Raw genomic sequence first — 25,593 nt, 5'->3', positions numbered from 1 at the left:
ATAGCCTCTTATATACAGTAAGAACCCCCATATAGCCTCCTATATACAGTATGAGCCCTGACATAACCTCCTATTAACAGTAAGAACCCTCACATTTCCTCCTATATACAGTATGAGCCCTCACATAGCCTCCTATATACAGTATGAGCCCTGACATAACCTCCTATATACAGTATGAGCCCTCACATAGCCTCCTATATACAGTAAGAACCCCCACATAGCCTCCTATATACAGTATGAGCCCCCACATAGCCTCCTGTATACAGTAAGAACCCCCACATAGCCTCCTATATACAGTATGAGCCCTCACATAGCTTCCTATATACAGTATGAGCCCTCACATAGCCTCCTATATACAGTATGTGCCCCACATTGCCTCCTATATACAGTATGAGCCCCCACATAGCCTCCTATATACAGTATGAGCCCTCACATAGCCTCCTATATACAGTATGTGCCCCTCATTGCCTCCTATATACAGTATGAGCCCCCACATTGCCTCCTATATACAGTATGAACCCCCACATAGCCTCCTATATACAGTATGAGCCCTCACATAGCCTCCTATATACAGTATGAGCCCTCACATAACCTCTTATATACAATATGAGCCCAACATAGCCTCCATATATGCAATGCTCCTTTCTCCTGCATGCCGAGTCTCAGCAGAAATAACGTCATTGCGTCTACTGTCTGACACGCTGATTGGTGGAAGATGGAACCGGCGTCCCCATCCTCCACCAATATATTCACCGCGGGCAGCATCCTGAGGCTCTCAGTTTCTCCACCCTATTCCCCGCTATGTTTGATCCTGAATAACACCAGGTGATTCATTATAAGGACTTCGCTTTGATTGGTCTAGTAGAGACATGTGTTTTTCCAAGCACAGAGTTTTGCCATTCTTGGTGTTTGTATGTAGCTGTACGATAACAATGGAAATCTTTAGGAGAAAGAAGTCCTGCACAAATTTTTACCCCTTGTTTTAATGAGATGAATTAGGACAACAATCTGAACCAAAGCACCCAACAATGGCAATATTGTCTTCTTCTAAAGTATTTGCGCTGTTCCATCTGGTGGTAACTCTATATACTGGTCATAATAAGACCGGGTAGCTCCTGTTGTACAGACCCTATACGACAGCACATGGAGCAACCACCCATAGGCCCATGTTACAAACCTATAGGCACGTGCTATGCTGCCTCATAGTAGCACCACATACTCTACATGAAATAATGCTCCATGGAGAGAATACCTCTATAATAATGCTAGTAATCAAATAACCCCCTTCCAACCATTTCTTCATCTTAACAAGGGTAAAAGACTCCGGCATCAGATAAATCCGATACGGACATAAACGATTTGTCTGAGATTCTGAACCCGATAAACTGTCCATTTAATTCCATTATCCCTTCCTTACTCCATAAGAGGCACGACGGCTGAGTCTCCTGTACCATCACTGTCCGAGCCGCGTGGGTGCCTCGGTCATTACCTCTTCCCGTGGAATACTAATGTCGTGATTAACAAATCATGTAACATAGGCAATTTCAAGCACCAGAGATTACAGCTATTAATCTCATTAAAGGGCTTCTCTGCTCAACGCTCCGTCCTTCACTTCATATTTCTGCTAACCAACTCGTGATAAACGGGCGCGCGGCCACAGGGCACTTCTGAGGGTCCTCCACTTGCTCCATTAACCCTCTCACTGTGAAGTTATTCTGCTTCCAGCAACATCCACTGAGTCCACAAAGATCTATTCCCATCTCTGCAAGTTAATACTAATCCACAGGATGCTGATTACTGGGGGTCTCATTACTGGGACTACCACCAACCCAAAGTTGGGCCGTGAAATGGAACTGCATGTGTCTATCACCAGCAGTCCCGTGAAAAATGAATGAAGCGATGGCGTCCAACTCAACTACCTTTCTATTGCAATGGGGCTTTTCAGACCCTCGTCCACAGGTTCTGTGGTGGTCCCCAGTGACCGATTAGTAATCAGGTGTCCTATTGATAAGCTAGATGGCAAAAACCCTTTAATGTCAATTAATGTTCTAATTGACATTAAAAAGAGACAGTTGATGCCATCGAGGAGTTACTTCTGGATGTTCCATTACATTACAATGCGTATATTCTCTTTAAAAATAATTAAATTAGTTCTCTTATTTTTTTTCTTGAGCCATTTTTCCAACAATTTTCAGACTGAGTGAGTCTATGGGGTGTGTCTATCTCTGAAGGAGTCCATCACATCTTTAAAAATTTGGAGGCACGTCACAAGTTTTAAGAACCTTGGCCTTCAGTTCTTATCAACGAGTTTATCAAGGACTTTGATATTGAAGACCTATCCTTAGGATTGATCACCAGATCCTGCACTATCTATTCTCCCTATTAAAGTCACTTTCAAAATGGGGTTATCCCAAGAATATAATTTAATACCTATCCTCAGAATAAGTTATTAATGTATGCGCACTGGGGTCTGACCACTTGGACCTTCACCGATTACAGTAATGGGGTTCCAAGTGAGTGTCTGCTAGTGCCCATGAGTAACCACCACTTTATTCACTTCCCTTGGTCTTTGGGATCTGTAGTGTACCAGCATTCATATAGACAGTGAATAGAGCAGCGGCCATACATGTTCTCTACCTCTCCATTTACATGGCGCACACTGGACCTTCTTACCATAATATCCCTCACCCAGAATTTTCTAATTACTTCTCTAACTAGCTTGTCCCGTGCAAAATTTTCGCACATTGGTCGTCGGGGGTGCAGGCAATTTCAGAAAAAGCAAGCTGGCAAATGTAAATGCATTTCATCAGATGATGAACACAGACAAGTATTTATATATGTAGATTGGTAATACAATAAATTGGTTTGATAAGTAGAGGCTAAAAAATGTTTTCTGGTTGAGGTGCCACCTGCAGGTCATTGTGTCTTTTTGCAGGTTTATGAAAATGAATGTTTAAACTGTGTTTAGTGATAAAATCATGGATGTGTGGTTTGTTTGGCTCTTTTCTTGCTGAAGGGAGCAAGTTTACCTTTCAAATGGTGTATCATTTGTGTGTGTGGGGCGAAGTAATCCGCAAAAAAGCAGTGCATGTTTACAAATGTGTTGGCATATGTGACTCACCTGCAGTGAAGTATGCAATCTTACAATGTGCCTGAAATAGGCTGGGCGAGCACTTGAGCAAGCTGGAAAGACCCCAAGGCAAATGTTTGGATTTGTTTGTGATATCTGTAAGCAGCTTTGTGGTAGTATGCTTTGGGGTACTGTGGTGCCACCTGCAGGTAATTTTTCCATACTGCAGGTTTATGAAAATTAATGTTTAAAATGTATTTTGTAATCAAATTGTGGATGTGTGGTTTGTTTGGCTACTTTATTGATGAAGGGGGCAAGTTTACCTTTCAAATGGTTTATCATTTGTGTGTGTGGGTGCAGTATGATCGGAGATACAAAGTGATCACCGAGAAACAGTGTTTAAAAATAATAGAATAGATAGTCACTATGTTTATGGGTTATTTATGTACTTCTCACCATTTGGACTCCACCTACTGGGAAAATTAGGATTCCCAGTGGCTGTCTGGTGATCCTATCTATCCGAGAATAGGTGTAATGTGGGAATGTATTTGTGTTGCTCCCTTGAAATTTAAAAGGCCGCCTCCATAGACCTCGGTGGAGATGATGCTCATGTGCAGACCCTTGATGTATGGTAATTTAAGTGGTGAAAAGCCCACCGTAAACTTTTACTGAACGATAGTTTGGCTGATCACTTGGCCAACTTCTATCTCATCTGATTCTACCATTCACTCTGCCGAATTCTCCTGTTTTTCCTATGAGAAAACCGCTGGTAGACATACTGTATCTGGTGGAGGCTTATCTTGCCAAGAATAAAAGGATCGTGAGTAAAAAAATTGGATAAAATTATCAACCTAATAATAGTACACATTAAACTCTTGGTTACACCTGTCGATATTGGCAAGTATGGCCAACATTAGTCTAATGTGTATGGGGGGGCTTTATCTAAGGGGTAATGTTTACAAGCCTCCTTTCACTGCCATGCCAGTCATGTCACTCTACACAAGGAAAATTGTTACCCTTTAGACCCCAGCCAGAAGCCTCTTAGATAGCAAAATCAGATCTCATACTTTGCACTGACGAGGGGCAACACCCCGAAACACTGTGTCTTCAAATTGAGATACTGGTTTGACTTTTATCCTAAGTCATATGGCAAGGATCGTTAAAGGGTCGATATTAACTTTTAGGTTAGCTCCTCCCAATAGGTTGCACTAGAGTTCAATGCGTCTTCCTCTCTGAAGAAGCAATTGGCATGTGGGGAGCTTTACACATGGCGAATTGGGTTTCCACCAATGCTGCTCACCACCTAGACTTGAGAATCAGTTTCTTTTATGAACATCAGTAAATCCTTATAATATCTCCACCATCCTTCATCTATATTTGGGTCAAGCTGTGGATTGGACTGGAGAGGCTTGGATTGACCGGATACCATCTCTTCAACTGAAGTGGTGCCAGGCTATGCCCGGAGTGGTGCAGCCATGTTACCATTGAGCAGCTATATCTTCCACTGTATGATTGCACTTCGGAGCTATCTGCTTCTCATGGTAGCGTGTTTCTTGCAGAGCGTGGGCTGCGACTATGAAATAAATTCCAATGCCACCGAGGACCGATGTGGAATATGCCTGGGAGACGGATCGAGCTGTCAGACTGTTAGGAAAACTTTCCATCAAAGTGAAGGATTTGGTAATTATATTTTTCTACTTGGCTTGAAAGCCGAAGTTTACACCAGTTCACAGAGATTTTGTGTAAATTTTTTACATGTCAGTTGTAATATTAACTCCTTAAAGGGGTTATCCGGACTAAATACAATCCTGGCCGGGGGCATGGATTCTGTGAAAATAACAAAATTTGCTATACTCATCGCCCATCACCCTGTGGATCCTGCAGCACCGGATGTCACTGTTCTCTTGTCACAGAACCACTGGGGCCAGTCAGCAAGAATGAGTTGAAGCACAGCCTGATCAATTATTTTATATTAATTTATATTACTTATTATTGCCTAGGATTAAGTCTGTTACTGCTACTGATAAGATATGTTACATGGGACTAATTGTAATTTCTGTTGTTATCAGTAGCACTTAATAAAAAACACATATGCTTTTAATAAAGCTCAAACTGCTTCTGTTATTTAGCCTTAAAGGGTTTCTCCAATAATGTAATAAAATGCCCTTGGTAACGTAATTCAAGCAGCAGCCTGTCCTAGTCACCTGTCTGGAAGGGTTTAGTCTGTAAAAGCTCTGCTCCCGAGACCTGTGTCTTAACTGACAGTAGAGCTCTATCATAAGCACACATACTAGAGAGTTGCCAGAGAAGGGCTGTAAAAGAAGTTGAAATAAATCTTCTGCTCAGCTGACTGAGCACAAAGTATTTTTTTCTCCAACTTCAGTTCTCCATGATCAGGAAGTGGAGGAAAATATTTATTTCTTCTCCTGTTACAGCCTTTCCTTAGCAGCTCCAGTATGCATGCTTACTATGCAGCTCCTCTATCAGTTGAGACACGGTTCTCATTGTTTATTCAGACTGCAGCCCATCCTGATACATGACTAGGAAGGGCTGCCTAATGAATTACTTTAGAGGGGCCATTCTATTACATTTTTGTAGAACCCGTTTGTTTAATAAGTATAGATGTACTTGGGTCAATAAACACATAGTATGATGCCCCCACAGGTTTCCCAGACAGTATTATGGCCCACACAGTCCCCCACACAATAATACCCCAATCACAATGATTCCCCTAGTCACTCATCACACAGTATGATGACCCTACAACTCCCACACACAATTTGATACCTACTCAGACCTCCTCACCACACAGTATGATAACGCCACAGCTCCCTCACACGGTATAATGACCCCTAGATATGATTATGCCTCCCCACAGCTACTCTGTACAATATGATGGACACTACAACTCCCCCTCACCTTATGATGGCCCCACAGTACTTTACACACAGTTCGATGCCCTCACAGTTTCCTTCAACTACTGACTGAAAATGTAAAATGAAAAATAAGTAAATTAAAATTATTCACCTAATCCCATTCCACAGGTCTACATATTGTGCAAACTGATGCTCAGTACAGCATGTACGATGTAGTGACATCATCACGCCTGCTCCCCTGAGACTCAGACGCACCGGCTGAATGGTGCCATCAGCTCCCTCCTCCACCACAACTTCCAGCCCTCCGGGGACCAGATAGGAAAAGCCAAAGAGCCACACTTTGCCCAGGTCTGCTGTAGAGCATGCCCACAACAGAAATTCAATAAACGTTGGCATTCCATTGTTTATTGGTCCATGAAGTGTATCTCTAAATGATATTCTGTGCAAGATGGGGCATCTGTACAAACTACAAATTTGTGCCTAAAATCTGAGCTTCAGCCTTGGATTTTTGCTTTGGAAAATACATGCGATATAAAAATTGCCTAAAACTATAATAATGGTGTTCTATACAGGATCATTCAGAAATGTGATCAACTAGTGATCTAATAAGAAATGTCCCCTTCCCTAGAATATTCTGAACCTTTCCTGTTTTCTTCTCTCAGGATATATTGATATTGGCATTATTCCAAAAGGCGCCAGAGCCATAAAAATACAAGAAGTCGCCGCTGCTGGAAATTTTCTCGCCATAAGAAGCGAAGACCCTGAGAAATATTATCTAAACGGCGGATTCATTATACAGTGGATTGGAGATTACAAGGTGGCCGGGACGACGTTTCATTACGAGAGGAGTGAAGATCTGGAGAACCTCACCGCCTCGGGGCCCACCAACGAGTCCATCTGGATCCAGGTAATTACAGGAAAGCGCGCAATGAATCCAACCTCTGAGAAAACTTCTGTGTGACACAACCGGATATTGCTTTGTAAACATTTGTAGGTTCAGATGTTCCTTTATTATTCCGCAGGTTAATAAAACATTACATGACGGGATCAGGAATACGCAAGCTCATTGATATTCCTGCAAACAGAAATGAAATGTTTCAGCTGGTGAATTGGCGGCAGCTGAAGGAGATTTTCACATTTGCTTTGGGTTTTATAAATGTGTTCAAGGTTTTAGTGGCGGCATGTATGGAATTGGTAATCATCAGAAACTCTCAGAAGCCAGCGCAATTACTCAATACGCAGAGGAAACATTATCCCTAGAAATCGTTAGGAAGCCAAATGTTTGTGCATGGTGCTCGGGGCCGGTTGTATAGGCTGGAACCATGAGTGACCTTCAAGCAATGTGCCCCCTTCTTCCATAGACGTATATACGCTAAATAGTCTAAAGTATTGGCCAAACCACCAATAGGAACTGGTTGGACATCTCATCACAATCTCAAGGAGATGGGATCCACAAGATATCGGGGTGTCCTAGGGAATTTGTGAGGTCAGGCACCGATGTTGGGGAATGAAGTTTGGCTTGTGATTGGCATCTTCCTAAAAGATGTTGGATGGGGTTGGAGTCTGGATTGTGTGTCAGCCACCCAAGATGGCTTTATGGGGCTCGATATGTGAGCATGAGTCCATCTATCACTCCAGAAAACACATTTTTACTGCTCCAGTGATGATGTGCGTTTCGCCTCTCCAGCTGCTGTCTGGCATTGTGCATGCTGATGTTAGGTTTATGCAGCTGTTCCACCAAGGAAACCATCTTGTGAAGTTCTCGGTTCTCAGTTCTTCAGTTGCTGTCATTTCCAGGGTCAGTGGGGAACTCAGTAAGTAGGTATATAACCGAGGATAGGACATTTTTATACCCCATGCACTGCAGTGTTTGTGCGATCTACCACTTCATGGCTGAGCAGCTGTTACTCCCAGACTCTTCAATTATTCATGACGGAGGCAGATGTAGCAAATAAGAGATTTTACTACCTGACTTTGGAAAATGTGGCATCCTATAACAGTGTCATGTTTATAGTCACTGAGCTCCTGAGCACGACCCAACTGCCTATGTGTTTCTATGGAGATTATAGAATCACATAGACCGTTGGGTCATAGTTGGGTTTTAGATGGAAAACTAAAGCGGTAGCAGAGCTGACCTTTTTACTTAATTGTTTTTTTATGCACCATGTTAACATATCAAATTAAAGAATTCAATAGAAAAACTGATATATTTTTCTTTTTCAGAAACAGCGCCATCGTTGCCTACAGGCGACAACTAGTATTTCACCTCAGCCCTGGTCACTTGAGGATCGTGGCACTGTTTCTAGAAAAAAAAAACAGACATTTTATATATTCATATACAGTGGTGTGAAAAAGTGTTCGCCCCCTTCCTGATTTCCTATTCTATTGCATGTTTTTTCACACGTAAATGTTTCAGATCACCAAACAAATCTAAATATTAGACAAAGATAACACAAGTAATCACAAAATGCAGTTATTAAATGAAGGTCTTTATTATTAAGGGAAAAAGAAATCCAAACCTACAGAGCCCTGTGTGAAAAGTGATTGCCCCTAAACCTAATAACTGGTTGGGCCGCCCTTTGCAGAAACAACTGCAATCAAGCGTTTGTGATAACTGGCAATGAGTCTTTTACAACGCTCTTCAGGAACTTTTGCCACTCATCCTTGCAGAATTATAATTCAGCACATTGGAGAGTTTCCGAGCATAAACCGTCTTTTTAAAGGGAACCAGTCATCAGAATTGTGCACAGTAACCTAGACAGTGTCAGGTCGGCACCATTATACTGAATGAAATGATACCTTGCTTGATGAAATCCATCTTGTAGTTGTTGTTTAATCTTTATTTGCAGTTTTGTGTTAATGAGATTCTCGTGCCCTAAGGTGGGGCTGGGGTATGTGGTGCTCTGATTATATATTCATAATGCAGACTGCTAACAGGTCACTAATCCATCACTGACCTGCCCCCTAGTTTGTATAATGAATGCAGCTATCGGCGATCTCTGAGACTTGCTACTGAGCAGGTGCGGGCGGCGCCATCTTGGAGGAGGAAATCTTTTTTTCCTTCTCCAACAAGATGGCGCTCCCGGCACCTGCTCAGTAGCAGCTATCGAATCCATACACACCGATAGCTGATACTGCATAGGCGCGGCAGGAGCCATTTTCAAATTTCCCTTTTTTGTTGTCCTCCCTCAATTAAATCAGCAAAAGGGATTAAGTGCAAGGTACACATGTGATTATGCAGCATCGCATAATCCTTCACTATTCACATATATATACATTATGGAAACTTGGGGGCAGTTCAGTGAGGGATCAGTGACCTGTCAGCAGTCTGCATTATGAATATATAATCAGAGCACCACATACATGAACCCCGTCTTAGGACACGAGAATCTGATTAACACAAAACTGCAAATAAAGATTACACAACAACTACAAGGTGGATTTCATCAACCCAAGGCGCCGACCTGACACTGTGTGTAGGTTACTGTGCACAGTCCTGCTGACAGGTTCCCTTTAAGGTCATGTCGCATCTCAATCGGATTAAGGTCAAAACTTTGACTAGGCCACTCCAAAGTCTTAATTTTGTTTTTCTTAAGCCATTAAGAGGTGGACTTGCTGGGTTGTTTTGGATCATTGTCCTGCTGCATAAACCAAGTGCGCTTCAGCTTGAGGTCACGAACAGATGACTGGACATTCTCTTTCAGGATTTTTGGAAAGACAGCAGAATTCATTGTTCCTTTTACCACAGCAAGTCTTCCAGGTCCTGAAGCAGCAAAAGAGCTCCAGACCATCACATGACCACCACCATATTTTACTGATGGTATGATGTTCCTTTTTTGAAATGCTGTGTTACTTCTACACCAGATGTAATGGGACATACCCCTTCCAAAAAGTTCATCTTTTGTGTCATCAGTCTATGGAGTATTCTCCATAAAGTCTTGGGGATCATCAAGATGTTTTCTGGAAAAATTTAGATGAGCCTTGATGTTCTTATTCCTCAGCAGTGATTGTTGTCTTTGAACTCTGCCATGCAGGCCATTTTTGCCCAGTCTTTTTGTTATGTGAAAACATGAATATTAACCTTAACAGCGGTAATTGATTCCTGCAGTTCTTTGGATGTTGTTGTGGGGACTTTTGTGACCTCTTGGATGTGTCGTCACTGCGCTCTTGGGGTAATTTTGGTCAGCTGTGTTTTTGCCATTTGTGTATAATGGCTCTCACTGTGGTTCACTGGAGTCCCAAAGCTTTAGAAGTGGCTTTATAACCTTTTCCAGAATGAAAGATCTCAGTGACTTTGTTTCTCGTTTGTTCCAGAATTTCTTTGGATTGCAGCATGATTTTTAGATTTCTAGTACCTTTTGGTCAACTTCACTTCACTTTTAAATGATTTCTTGATTAAGAACAGGTGTGGCAGTTATCAGGCCTGCGTGTGGCTAGGGAATGTGATCTCAGCTTCCTAAAGATGTGATAAACCAGAGTTAATTTATGGTTTATGGGTGGGAGGGGCAATCAGTTTTCCACACAGGACCTTGTAGGTTTGGATTTCTTTTTCTCTTAATAATAAAGACCTTCATTTAAAAACTGCATTTTGTGATTACTTGTGTTATCTTTGTCTAATATTTACATTTGTTTGTTGATCTGAAACATTTAAGTTTGACAAACATGGAAAAGAGTAGGAAATCAGGAAGGGGGCAAACACTTTTTCATACAACTAAAAGAACCCTTTAAAGTTTAAACTTTCAGTTTTTATTATCATGTAATTTTTAGGTACAAGATTATGTGCTGAATAATTTATGAATCTATGTTTATAGTAATGAAATCTGATTTGGAGCCTCAAAGCTTCTGCATAGGCAAAGTGGAAAGCAATGAAATATTTGCTGCCTGAAGCTATAACTAGGGGGAGCCAACTGCATACTGACTATACATTGAGACAAATGTGTGCAAAGTATGCATTAAGCTCCTGAGCTCCCGCTAGTGGTGGCTGTAGGTAACCAGAATCTTATTGATCTTTATGTCTCAGCAGCAGATTTGGTGTCTCAGACAACTATAGATACAACCAAATGGGAATGTTTCATGCAAAAGCTTAAGAAATCACCCAGATTGCTGAACCTTTTAAATATGAATATAAGCCTGTGGATCAGACCTTGATACACTGTGTGCTTAGCTTTTGTTTCAGGAAAACAACCCCGGGGTTATATATGAATACATCATACAGAAAGACGTCAGCTCAGACAATGAGGTGGATAGTGCTTATGTCTGGAAGTACGGGATCTGGTCAGATTGCAGCGCCACCTGCGGAGCGGGTGAGTAAAATATCTGTGCAGACTACAAAACCTCATGGATAAAACTAGCACTTTTTATGCAACAATGGGTGCAAAGCCCCACTTGATAACCTTACAAGGTCTCCCCTTCATGGCTGAGTTTCTGCAATTCCTTCCACTCCTCGGTAATATCACTCACAGGTGATGGGGAAGATTCAGGAGTAAGAAATGTAATGAACGGACTTATTACCCCAGTGTCTCCTATTACAGGACCGCGCTGGTGTAAGTTGCACAGGGCAGTAGTCATGGGCTAGGGGCTTCTTTGTTCCCACACCCTGGCACCCCACAAGTAAATAGAGCACAAGGGAAACGGGACACTATGTGAATTGTATAACACTCAGCCGGTCATACTTTTACACTGGTAGCTCTGCACCACCGACCATTCTGTCACATGTTAGTGACGGCAGACAGCATGTGGGGGGGCCGGAGGTTATATACCTCATGGCGAGGGGCCAGATGTTATGTACTGGAAATGAGCGAAAATCGTATACCGTGGGTGAAGGGCGGATGTTTTACATCAAGGGACGAGGGACTTGATGTTATACACCGGGCGGCTGGAAGTTAGCCACTGGGGATGAGAGGCCGGTTGTTATACACAGAGGGCGAAGGGCTGGATGTTCTACACCAGGGGCGATGGGGCTGAATGTTGTTTTCTGGGGCTATGGGGGGCTAGATGTTATACACTGAGGGTAATGAGACTGAATGTTATACACGAGGGTGATGGGGCTGAATGTTGTGCACCAGGTGAGATGGACTTGGATGTTACACATCAGGGCGATGGGGCCGGATCATAGAATGTTAGAGTTGGAAGAGACCATCAGGGTCCTCATGTCCAACCCCCTGCTCAATGCAGGATTCACTAAACCATCTCAGACATATGTCTGTCCAGTCTCTGTTTGAAGACTTTCACTGAAGGAGAACTCACCACCTCTTGTGGCAGCCTGTTACACTCATAGATCACCCTCACTGTCAAAAAGTTTTTTCTAATATCTAATCTGTATCTTCTCCCTTTCGGTTTCATTCCATTGCTTCTCGTGTTTCTATGTGCAAATGAGAATAATGATGATCCCTCTACACTGTGACAGCCATTTAGATATTTGTAGACAGTCTCCTCTTAACCTTCTTTTTTCCAAGCTAAGCAGTTGCAAAAAATTATTCCCAGTTCCTGTAACCGTTCCTCGTAGGACATACTTTGCAGTCCGCTCACCATCCTGATAGCTCTTCTCTGAACATGCTCCAGTTTGTTTATGTCTTTTTTAAAATATGGTGCCCTGAACTGGACACAATATTCCAGATGAGGTCTGGCCAAGGAGGAGTAGAGGTGGATAATTACTTCACGTGATCTAGAATCTATGCTTCTCTTGATACATCACTGAACTGTCTTTGCCTTTTTTGCTGCTGCAGCACACTGTTGACTCATGTGCAGTCTGTGATCTATTAGTGTACCCAAGTCTTTTTCACAAATGCTGTTGCTTAGTTCTATTCCTCCCATTCTGTATATTTCGTTTTTGTTTTTTTTGTCCAGATGTAGAATCCTGCATTCTCCTTTTTAAATACCATTCTGTTAGTCGCTGTCCATTGTTCAAGTTTATCTAGATCCTTCTGAGTCCTTTGTCTGTTTTCTCTAGTGTTATCTATCCCTCCTAGCTTTGCATCATCAGCAAATTTGATTAGTTTACCTTCAGTTCCGTTAACTAAATCATTTATAAAAATGTTGAACAACACTGGGGTCAGGACAGAGCTTTCTGGTACCCAAGTTGAAACACTCAACTTTTACAATTGGATGTGAAACCATTTACTACTGCTCCCTGAGTGAGATCACTGAACAAGATATGAATCCACCTAACTGTAGTGTTGCCAATCCCATTAGTCTGGCATGACTTGTTTTCAACAAACCCATGTTGGCTCTGGTTAATTATTGTATTCTTATCCAAGTTCTTAGATTCATGCTGTTTAATAACTTGTTCAAAGATCTTAGGTATAGAAGACCGGCTCACAGGCCTGTAATTTCCTGGCTTCATCTTCATTCTTTTTTTGAAAATCAGAACATTTGCCCTTCTCCAATCTTCTGGGATGTTATACATCGGAGACGAGGAGCCAAATGTAATACATTGTGGGGGTGAGGGGGCTAGATATTAGATACTGAGGGCTATAGAGGGGCTGAATGTCATACACTGGGGGTATTGGAGGAGCCAGATGTTATACCCCGGGAGTAATGGAGAGGCCTGATGTTATACACCAAGGTTAAAGGAGGGGCCAGATGTCATACACTGGAAGTTATGGAGAGGCCAGATGTTATACACCGAGGGTAATGGAGGGGGCAGAGATAATACACCAGGGGCAATGGGGCCAGATATTATACATCAAAGGCAAAAGGGCCGGATGTTAAACACCAAAAGCAAAGGGGCCATATGTTATACACTTGGGGGGGCAAAGGGGCTAGATGTTATACACCAGCGGCAAAAGGGTTGGATGTTATACACTGGGGGCATTGGGGCCATATGTTATACACTGTGAGGTGAGGGGCTGTATGTTATATACCACTGCCCAGGGACCACATGTTATACACCGGGGGCGAGAGGCCTCATGTTTTACGCTGGAAGCAAAGGGTCCAAATGTTGTATGAGGGAAATGATGTATACAGTGGGGGCATGTGGCCAGATGTTATACAACACGGATGGATTTCTGCTTGTTATACTCCGTGAGATAGGAGAGGGGCTGGATGTTATACACCTGTGCCAAGTGGACCAAGGTCGCCAACCTCCTGCTTATGTTCGCCAATCATTACCTGCAATTAGCGAACAGTGCGGTGCACCCCAATATGTACATAGCGTACTGAGCCACAGACGTGCATCTTTTGTTAGGTAGGTGGATCAGCCATATCATTAGATGTTACCTCCAGTGCACAGGACATTAATGTAGGCTGTTTTATTAGTAGCCAAAACACTCGTGATCTACACAGGAGATATTAATGACAACCAGGAGACTCGCAGGACCCTGGTCCAGACTCGGTTCAGGTCAATATTCTGTGGCCGCTGCACGGGAGCCCATGAGAACGCTGGGTGACAACTGCAGATGAAGATGTAATGGCAGCCATGTAGGTTGTCACTCAGCTTTCCTGGAATCAGATACAAAACTGATTGATGCCGTTGTTTCCACATGCAAAACCGTGGCTTTTTTTCACTGCTGTTGGTTGGGTGGAAGGATATTCTGGTAGCCAGAAAAATGGCGAAAAGAAAAATGGCCACAGGAAAAATGGTGACAGAAAAAAGCCCCCAGCTGTAAATGCGCACAGGAAAATTTCCCACATGGACAAGATTACATTTATCACCTCCCCCCAAGACCTGTCATATGTTATATCGCTCCAGAGCCTGTGTACAGTGTGAGCACGGCTGTACCGGCATTTGCCCAATTTTCTGTGTGTGTATACAGCCTTAGCCCTATTTAACCCCTTTACGCTGTGGCCAATTTACGTTTTTGCGTTTCCATTTTTTCCTCCCTTTCTTCCCAGAACCATAACTTTTGTTTTTCTGTTCACATAGACATATGAGGTCTTGTGTTTTGCGGGACAAGTTGTACACCATTTATTTTACCACATAGTGTACTGGAAAATGGGGAAAAAAATCCAAATGCGGTGAAATTATGAGAAAAACGCAATTCTGACATGGCGTTATACTGAGCTTTTTATATTTATATTTATTGGCGGTATATGAGTTGCTTTTGTGTTTTTATGCATGTGTGATTCAATAATCTATATATATGTATTTATTTTTTATGATACAGTTGTGGCCAAAAGTATTGACACCCCTGCAATTCTGTCAGATAATACTCAGTTTCTTCCTGAAAATGATTGCAAACACAAATTCTTTGGTATTATTATCTTCATTTAATTTGTCTTAAATGAAAAAACACAAAAGAGAATGAAGCAAAAAGCAAAACATTGATCATTTCACACAAAACTCCAAAAATGGGCCAGACAAAAGTATTGGCACCCTCAGCCTAATACTTGGTTGCACAACCTTTAGCCAAAATAACTGCGACCAACCGCTTCCAGTAACCATCAATGAGTTTCTTACAATGCTCTGCTGGAATTTTAGACCATTCTTCTTTGGCAAACTGCTCCAGGTCCCTGATATTTGAAGGGTGCCTTCTCCAAACCGCCATTTTTAGATCTCTCCACAGGTGTTCTATGGGATTCAGGTCTGGACTCATTGCTGGCCACCTTAGAAGTCTCCAGTGCTTTCTCTCAAACCATTTTCTAGTGCTTTTTGAAGTGTGCTTTGGGTCATTGTCCTGCTGGAAGACCCATGACCTTTGTTGGGGGAGACCCAGCTTTCTCACACTGGGCCCTACATTATGCTGCAAAATTTGTTGGTAGTCTTCAGACTTCATAATGCCATGCACACGGTCAAGCAGTCCAGTGCCAGAGGCAGCAAAGCAACCCCAAAACATCAGGGAACCTCCGCCATGTTTGACTGTAGGGACCGTGTTTTTTTCTTTGAATGCCTCTTTTTTTCTCCTGTAAACTCTATGTTGATGCCTTTACCCAAAAAGCTCTACTTTTGTCTCATCTGACCAGAGAACATTCTTCCAAAACGTTTTAGGCTTTTTCAGGTAAGTTTTGGCAAACTCCGGCCTGGCTTTTTTATGTCTCGCGGTAAGAAGTGGGGTCTTCCTGTGTCTCCTACCATACAGTCCCTTTTCATTCAGACGCCGACTGATAGTACGGGTTGACACTGTTGTACCCTCGGACTGCAGGGCAGCTTGAACTTGTTTGGATGTTAGTCGAGGTTCTTTATCCAACATCCGCACAATCTTGCGTTGAACTCTCTTGTCAATTTTTCTTTTCCGTCCACATCTAGGGAGGTTAGCCACAGTGCCATGGGTTTTTAACTTCTTGATGACACTGCGCACGGTAGACACAGGAACATTCAGGTCTTTGGAGATGGACTTGTAGCCTTGAGATTGCTCATGCTTCCTCACAATTTGGTTTCTCAAGTCCTCAGACAGTTCTTTGGTCTTCTTTCTTTTCTCCATGCTCAATGTGGTACACACAAGGACACAGGACAGAGGTTGAGTCAACTTTAATCCATGTCAACTGGCTGCAAGTGTGATTTAGTTATTGCCAACACCTGTTAGGTGCCACAGGTAAGTTACAGGTGCTGTTAATTACACACATTAGAGAAGCATCACATGATTTTTCGAACAGTGCCAATACTTTTGTCCACCCTCTTTTTTATGTTTGGTGTGGAATTATATCCAATTTGGCTTTAGGACAATTCTTTTTGTGTTTTTTCATTTAAGACAAATTAAATGAAGATAATAATAATAACAAAGAATTTGTGTTTGCAATCATTTTCAGGAAGAAACTGAGTATTATCTGGCAAAATTGCAGGGGTGTCAATACTTTTGGCCACAACTGTATGTAGCATATATTTTTTGCCACATCTAATAAAGGCATTTTATTATACACTTGTGTGCTTTTATATATTTTTCCTGCCTTGTATAAGCTGTTTTACCATTCCAATTGGCTTTTGTATATCTCTTAGGCTAGTTTCAGACCTGCGTTTTTGCCCACAGCGCACGGTGCCGCTAAGCCCCGCCCCCTGCCGCGCCCCCTCCGGTCATCTCCACCTAGTATCGCACATCGCTGCATGCGATCTGCACACCCTATCTTTAGCATAGGGTGCGCAGACCGTGCGCTGGCCATGCGCTAGTAGGATTTTGCGTGTCCTGCGCCTTTTTGATGGTGCCCCGAATGCACCAAAATGCAACATGGTGCGTTCGGCGCACATCGGCGCACCGTCAAAAGGGCGCAGCGCACGCAAAATCCTACTAACGCACGGCCAGCGCATGGTCTGCGCACCTTATGCTAAAGATAGGGTGTGCAGATCGCATGCAGTGATGTTCGATACTAGGCGGAGATGACCGGAGGGGACGCGGCAGGGGGCGGGGCTTAGCGGCACCGTGTGCTGCGGGCAAAAATGCTAGCGTGAAACTAGCCTTAGGGGACGTGAAGATACAATCGTCCGATCGCTTGTGCTGTATACAGTGATGCGCTGTATATAGCAGAAATCATGGTCTCCTTTGAAGCCCGGCCACACGCATGGTTTCAAAGTAGCTCCTTAATGACAGGCAAGGGGTTCATCAGTTGAGCCCCGGCTGTCATGAAAACCCATTAGACACATCATGGTTGAGTTGATCAGCGAAGAAAATGACGCACGTTGGCACGTATTTAATGCTGGTAACATTGACAGTGGCATTTAACATGTTAGCAATCGCTGGTGGAGCATTGCTCCATCCGCGATTGTTATCGGCAGCTCATGGCTGTAGTACACAGCCATCGCTCGTTGCGGGAGCCTGCTCCATACACCCGACTTACGCTATACTTGTACAGTCAATGTTGTGAAGGGGCTAATAAACTGATTTAATAAACTTATTTTGTCCATTTTCTGTGTGGGCTTTCATGTCATTTTTCCTTTGACCATTTTTCATGGAACCAGATATTCTATATATTTTAGATTTTTTTTATGTATCTTTTTTTGCTTTTTTTAGCTTTTAGACAGCAGAAGCGGCTGATGTGATCTGATTATGTTCCTGATGACGGGCTCTTGCTGCAGGCGATTTTTTTTCTCACGTTCTGTACTTTGCATTCCTAATTTTTCTGATGTGTGAACTGTTTTTGTGACTCACAAAACTTTTTTAAAATATTAAAATAAGAAACAAGTCAGAAATAATGTAATAGAAGTAAATTTACATGTTTGGAAAGTAAATCAAAGCTGCCGTGCATGGGTTTTATGCCGAATATTGAAAAGTCCTTGAATATACAATAAAGCAAGTGCAACAAAATCTGTTTTCTACTGAATGGACTCTCAGCATTGATTACAGATTAATGTAGAAAAAACTGTTCTGCAGCTTCTGTGCTGATGAATTTCATAATCTACAGTGCCTTGAAAATGTATTCATACCCCGTGAATAGCAAATGTAAAGTGTAAAGGAAATGATACTTGGGAGTTTTCTAAATATTTGAAAAATATAAATCTGAAAATTGCCCCCTGAGTCAGTACTTTGTAGGACCACCCTTTGCTGCAATTCCTGCTGCAGTCTTTTGGGGTCTGTCTCTCCAGCTTTGCACATCTAGAGGTGACATTTTGCCCCTTCTTCTTTGCACACTCGCTCTCGCTCAGTGAGATTGCACACTCGCACTCGCTCTCGCTCAGTGAGATTGCACACTCGCTCTCGCTCAGTGAGATTGGATGGAGACATCTGTGAACAGCAATTTTTAAGTCTTGTCACAGATTCTCAATTGGATTTTGGTCTGGACTGTGACTGAGCCATTCATACATATGCGTGAATATGCTCTGATCTGAACACTCCATTGTAGCTCTGGTAGGATGTTTAGGGTTGTTCTGTTGGAAGGAGAACCAAGGCTCCAGTCTCAAGTCTTTTGCAGTTTTCCTTTAGGATTGCTCTGTATTCAGCTCCATCCATCTCTCCATCATTTCTAACGAGCTTCCCTGTCCCTGCTGAAGAAAAGCTTCCTTATAGAAGGATGCTGCCGTCACCATGTCTGATGATGGGGATGGTGTTTTCAGGGTGAAGTACAGTGTTAGTTTTCCACCACACAAAAAATTTTGCATTTAGTCCAAAAAGTTCACCTTTGGTCTAATCTGACCAGAGCACCTTCCTCCACATGCTCATTGTGTCTACTAAATGGATTTTTGCAAACTGCAAGCGAGACAACTTGTGGTTGGTTTTCTTCTTGCCATTCTTCCATAAAGGTCAGATTTGTGGAGTATATGACTAATAGTTGTTCTGTGGGCAGACTCTCCCACCTGAGCTGTGGAACTCTGCGGCTCCTCCAGAGTGACCATAGGCCTCTTGGCTTCTCTTATTAGCGCTCTCCTTCCTTGAGATGTCAGTTTAGGTGGACGACTATGTCTTCGTAGGTTTGCAGTTGTGCCATACTCCTTCCATTTTTGGATGGTAGATTGAACAATGCTCCATTAGGCCTCTTTCACTCGGGCTGTAAACTATTGGGTAATGAATGGGAAGCAGCGCACACAGGCTCAGTGACTAGCGATGACATCACTGAGTCTGTGCTCGCTGACGGCATGAACTCCTGTGACCTCAGCACCATGGGAAAATGACGGTGCTGAGGTCACAGGAGTTCATGCCGTTAGCGAACACAGACTCGTCACCGCTAGTCACTGAGCCTATGCACGCTGCTTCCCATTCATTCCCCAGTAGTTTACAGCCCGAGCGGTCGCATTAGCACCGCTCCACCTGTAAACTTATTAACCCCCACAGATGGATTTATGCCGGGGGACTTGACTGAGTGCCAGACAGGTATGGTATATTGTTGGAATTTTTTTTAAAATTTTTTACAGGTTATCAATGGCTTCAAGAGGAATTAGCAGTCTAATAAAGATGGGAAAAATGTTTGGTGTATACTTTCTTTAAAATACTTTATTCCTAATGTGTGTGTGTGTTTAATTAACCCTTTATTTACTATTGACACCTCTCCATTACTAAGCCGGGCTTAATGTCACCTTTCAATAGCAAGGAGACATTAACCCCTTATTAACCCCACTTGCCACTGCTACAGGGCAAGTGGGAAGAACCTGACAAAGCTCCAGAATAGGCGCATCTGGGCAGCTGCGGGCTGCTGATTTTAGGCTGGGGGGGCAAGATAAGTGGCCCCTTACCAGCCTGAGAATAGCATCCCGCACCGGTATAGTTTTGATGGGTTGGTAACAAAAATAAGGGAGACCTCACGTCGGTTTGTTTTCATTCATTCTTCCCTGCTCAAGCTGTTGACAGCAGAGCAGGGAAGAATGACAGCCGAGTTCAGCACCACATGCAAGGTAACAGTGGCTTACAGTAGTCGCTTCTTTCCCGGTTGGTTGAGAAACCAACTTGTGAGGAAGCATGAGCAATCTCAAGACTACAAGTCCATCTCCAAAGACCTGAATGTTCCTGTGTCTGCTGTGCACAGTGTCATCAAGAAGTTTAAAGCCCATGGCACTGTGGCTAACCTCCCTAGATGTGGACGGAAAAGAAAAATTGACAAGAGATTTCAACGCAAGATTGTGCGGATGTTGGATAAAGAACCTCGACTAACATCCAAACAAGTTCAAGCTGCCCTACAGTCCGAGGGTACAACAGTGTGAACCCATACTATCCGTCAGCATCTGAATGAAAAGGGACTGTATGGTAGGAGACCCAGGAAGACCCCACTTCTTACCCCGAGACATAAAAAAGCCAGGCTGGAGTTAAAACTTACCTGAAAAAGCCTAAAACGTTTTGGAAGAATGTTCTCTGGTCAGATGAGACAAAAGTAGAGCTTTTTGGGCAAAGGCATCAACATAGAGTTTACAGGAGAAAAAAAGAGGCATTCAAAGAAAAGAACACGGTCCCTACAGTCAAACATGGCGGAGGTTCCCTGATGTTTTGGGGTTGCTTTGCTGCCTCTGGCACTGGACTGCTTGACCGTGTGCATGACACTATGAAGTCTGAAGACTACTAACAAATTTTGCAGCATAATGTAGGGCCCAGTGTGAGAAAGCTGGGTCTCCCTCAGAGGTCATTGGTCTTCCTGCAGGACAATGACCCAAAACACACTTCAAAAAGCACTAGAAAATGGTTTGAGAGAAAGCACTGGAGACTTCTAAGGTGGCCAGCAATGAGTCCAGACCTGAATCCCATAGAACACCTGTGCAGAGATCTAAAAATGGCAGTTTGGAGAAGGCACCCTTCAAATATCAGGGACCTGGAGCAGTTTGCCAAAGAAGAATGGTCTAAAATTGCAGCAGAGCATTGTAAGAAACTCATTGATGGTTACCAGAAGCGGTTGGTCGCAGTTATTTTGGCTAAAGGTTGTGCAACCAAGTATTAGGCTGAGGGTGCCAATACTTTTGTCTGACCCATTTTTGAGTTTTGTGTGAAATGATCAATGTTTTGCTTTTTGCTTCATTCTCTTTTGTGTTTTTTCATTTAAGACAAATTAATTGAAGATAATAATACCAAAGAATTTGTGATTGCAATCATTTTCAGGAAGAAACTGAGTATTATCTGACAAAATTCCAGGAGTGTCAATACTTTTGGCCACAACTGTATATGTATAAATGATGCTTTCTGCAAATGTATCCTATATGTACCATACTTCATCTCTCTCTGTACCAAACGATATCCATCATCATCATCAGCTGGTTGAGTAATGGCGCTACTTACATAAAGTACATTAACCTCCTGTCGCATGTCAAGGTCTTACGCGAGATCTCGGAGCATGGTGGTCTGCACTTCATTTCGATGCCTCACTCTTTGTTTCTGATGGCACTTAGTGTAAATGGAGGTATGGATATGATGAATGGAGATGTTGTTCCCATAGCAGAGATGAATGGCGCGAGGTTAAAAGCCCTCTTCTGTACATTTGTGTTTAGACTTACATCTGATCTAGAAGCTTGAGTAATATTTATTGGATGCATTGGACACAGCATAGACACAAGTGTGTACTGCCTTACTTTTCCTTCTTACTTGGAAAGAGTGGCATAAGACGACTAGTTTTGAAAAATAACATGATACTCTGTCATGTGATGTTGATGCTACATGTGTCTATGTGTGGACAATCCATGATTGCAAAAGTACTAAATGACGAATTGTTTACTTTCATATGAGGCCGAATATTGACTGGTGTCTGTATGACACTATTATCTGGGTACTATAATTCTTTCAATTAACAGCCTTCATCTCGATCTCAAGCCATGGTGGATTGATGGATAAATGTTCTGTAGGAAGATCGATCTTGAGCAAGCCTAGATAGGTCCACCAGGGTCTTCTCCAATGTTATCTTGATAGTATCAAACCATCGGGTTGCTGGCCTTCCTCTTTGTCTTGTTTGTTCTATGCGTTCAACAATTATGTCCTTCTCCAAAGATTGCTCTCTTCGTATCATGTGTTCGCAAGTCGTAGCTTGGTGATCCTTTATGAGCCGTGTCTTCATCGCCAGAGAAATGTTCCTCGATTTGTAGACCTTGTCCAGTGTCTTCATTGTTGACTTCTGGTATTGTCGCTGCATCTTGAATGATCATTGATCCGAGTAGGTTGAAGTCCTTTACAACTTCCGGTTTGTCGCTGTCCATCTCAAATGTAACCCGGTCGTACCTGGCAGTGGTCAATATCTTTGTCTTCTTTGTGTTGAGTAGCCGTCCCATTTTTGAGCTTTCCATCTTGACAATCCGTAATAAATCCTTCATTCCATCTATGCTTGTTGCTATCAATGTTGTATCATCTGCATATTTGCGATTGTTGATGATTCCTCCAGCAATTTTTTATTCCTTCTTCTTTTTTGGCAAGTTCAGCCTTCCTGAAAATATCTTCTGTATATATACTGAAGAGAAAGCAGCCTTGTCTGACGCCTCGCTCTACTTTGATCCATGCCGTGCCGCCACGTTCCGTTTGCACTGTTGCTTCTTGGTCGATGTAAAGGTTCCTAATGAGGCTGATCAGATGGTTCGGCACACCCATATTCTTCATCGTATTCCAAAGTTTCTGATGATCAACACAGTCAAATGCTTTGCTGTAGTCAATGAAGCAAAAAATAGATCTCCTTGTATTCTTTGGCCTTTTCCATTATCCATCTAGATGTTACCAATCACTTCCCTTGTTCCTCTGCCTTTTCTGAATCCTGCTTGTTCTTTTGGCAGCTCTTTGTCAAAGTAAGGCCATAACCGTCTTTGTAGCCTCTCTCACAGCCAAACCAGATCTCACACTTTGCACTGACGAGGGGCAGTACCCCCAAAACACAGTGTCTGCAAATTGAGATTCTGGCTTGGTTTTTATCCTAAGTCATGTAACAAGGCTCGTTAAAGGGTTGACATTGACTTTTAGGATTGCTACTTCCAATAGGTGACACTAGAGTTCTAGTCCTCTTCCTCTCTGAAGAGGCAATTTGCATAATGAGCATATTTCCCAGAGGACCATTGCGGCTTTAAGTCTTCTCATCTCGGCATGCTTAGCATGTCATTCTCCTCAAGGAGAAATGATACTTCTTGGATATAGGATCTTCAGAAGTATTTTGCTGGCATGAAGTATGAACTCAATCGGCCAATAGTTTCCACAATTGGTAGCCTCTCCCTTCTTTGGTATAGGAATGAACACGGATCTTGCTATATATGACCCTTTTTATCGCGATGCTATTTTACACTATTTACACTGTTGGTCTGAGCTTATCTGACCTCTGTCTCAGATCCAAAGAAAAAAAAACTGGAGTGCACGAAAACTGCATTGTCAATGAGTGGATCAGGCTGTGGCGAGAGGTGGTGAGTTCTCCTTCAATGGAAGTCTTCAAACAGAGGCTGGACAGACATCTGTCTGAGATGGTTTAGCGAATCCAGCTTTGAGCAGGGGGTTGGACACGATGACCCTGGAGGTCCCTTCCAACTCTAACATTCTACAGTTCTGTGAAGTCCTTTCTTGGACAGGCCGATAGTCGGGTGCGAGCATTTCCATAAAAAATCTCATCCATGATTATTGTTGCGCGTAAACGAGAAATAAGATGGAGAAAAAAACTGTTGGATGCTCTGTACATCCTGTGACCCTGAATTCATGTTCCTATGATTATTATTGAGTTTTTCACGTGTTGAATGTTCCGGTTTTATTCCCTTTCTGCACCTGTTTATTCATTTATATTAACTTCATCTCTTATTATATTTCCCAACATACAAGATTTCCACCAAGGTCAGAATTTATTATGCGACTTTGATTATGTTTCCGGCAGGAGGTTTTAAACATTTATTTGCCTTTTGCTTACATTTTCCTTGCTTTGATCCTTCGCTGTTAGATGCGCATTTGTGATGGTGAGGGGGTCACAGCGGTATAATACCATGATATGTGCCGCAGCCAAGGCCGGAGCCTCATACATACCGATACAATATGTGCATTTTTACATAATTAGGGCTGCTGTACATTGCTGTACATTGTAGGGCTGAGCAGGGACATTAGGCCATTGGGATCAAGAAGGATAAAAACGTGTTTAACCTTAAGTCATCCAGATGGAGAAAAACCTTAACAAAAGCAATAATAAAGGTAAAAGAACAAAGGGAATAATATGGATAGAGCCGACTTATAAGCGGCGCATGCAGTCACTAGTACGGAGCTATAAATGCTCAGCATGACACTATATGGCGCTTTTGTACGGCACCATATAAGAGATGTACTCTGTCCTAATAACAATGCTTCTAGGGAAAGTTCTCTACAATTTGGCATCTGATAGAACATGATACTGTACTGTATGCAAAAATCAGAGGCATTTGGAGGAACAGGGAGGCCAATGTGATGCAATTTTTGCTGAACTTGTACTGAGCTGTAATTCCTCCAAGTGCCTAAACCTTAAAGTCAATTAAAGAGATTGCAGGTAAAATTCCTGGCTGGTAGCATAATTGGAGCAGCGGCTGCAGGGAGAAAATTAAGTTTTATCCTCCTTGAGACTACTTGTTTTGAGTCATTAGGGCGGAGCACATCTGAGTATTGATTGACAGACTGCTCTGCACATATGTGCTGCACACATGCTGCAGAGCAGGCTGTCAATCTTAGTGCTGTGGAGTGATTACAGCCGCGCTCACTGTGTAGTGATCGGTGACTGTTATCACACCCTGCACCCCCACGATGACTTAAAGCGAGCAGTGCTGAGCAGTGTAGCTGTGATTCCACCCCTGGAGTGAGATAAATCATTTAATAGAAAGAAGCAGCAGTAGCATAGAGGATATTATACAGCAGTGCTGTGCAGTGTAGCTGTGATTCCAGCCCTGGAGTGAGATAAAGCATTTACTAGAAAGCAGCAGCAGCATAGACAATATTATACAGCAGTGCCGAGCAGTGTAGCTATGATTTCAGACCTGGAGTGAAGTAATCCACTTACTACTGCTTTCTAGTAGCATGTACGACATTTTACAGCAGTACTGAGCAGAGTAGCAGTGAATCCTGCTCATGAGTGAAATAGAACACTTACTATAAAGCAAACAGATGTCTGTCTCTCCACCTTTCCCTATCATTCTGCTCCTCGTTCCTCCCCTCACTTTTCATAAGCTTCATTTGTCAGCTGTAAACTGATTCCTCAGTGAGCTGACAGTCCATCTTTGAACAGAATGGATTTTCACAGTGAATAATGCATACGGGAGGCACGGAAGGGGAAGAAGTGGCTTATAAGTGGAGAAATAAGCATAGATGTTTAATATAATATATTACAAAGTTTTTTTTATATTCACTTACACTATAGATTGCAGAAACAACAGTGTGCAATTAAGCAACAGATTCAGATCGTCACCTG

At 42.7% G+C, this 25,593-nt stretch overlaps 1 protein-coding gene across 1 annotated transcript in view; it reads left to right on the top strand.

Moving 5' to 3' along the window:
* ADAMTS12 (ADAM metallopeptidase with thrombospondin type 1 motif 12) overlaps positions 1-25,593 on the top strand; it is a 609,414-nt gene that overhangs the window by 435,419 nt on the left and 148,402 nt on the right. The window contains exons 16-18 of the mRNA XM_073543900.1: positions 4,630-4,750; positions 6,609-6,853; positions 11,111-11,249. Of these exons, the coding sequence (XP_073400001.1) occupies positions 4,630-4,750; positions 6,609-6,853; positions 11,111-11,249 (505 nt within the window). The remainder of the gene's footprint in view (positions 1-4,629; positions 4,751-6,608; positions 6,854-11,110; positions 11,250-25,593) is intronic.

This window comes from Dendrobates tinctorius, unplaced genomic scaffold (genome assembly GCF_039654945.1).
Source record: "Dendrobates tinctorius isolate UK_male_01 unplaced genomic scaffold, ASM3965494v1 ptg000135l, whole genome shotgun sequence".
Taxonomy (NCBI): domain Eukaryota; kingdom Metazoa; phylum Chordata; class Amphibia; order Anura; family Dendrobatidae; genus Dendrobates; species Dendrobates tinctorius.
This window is presented reverse-complemented; position numbering and strand designations above follow the sequence as displayed.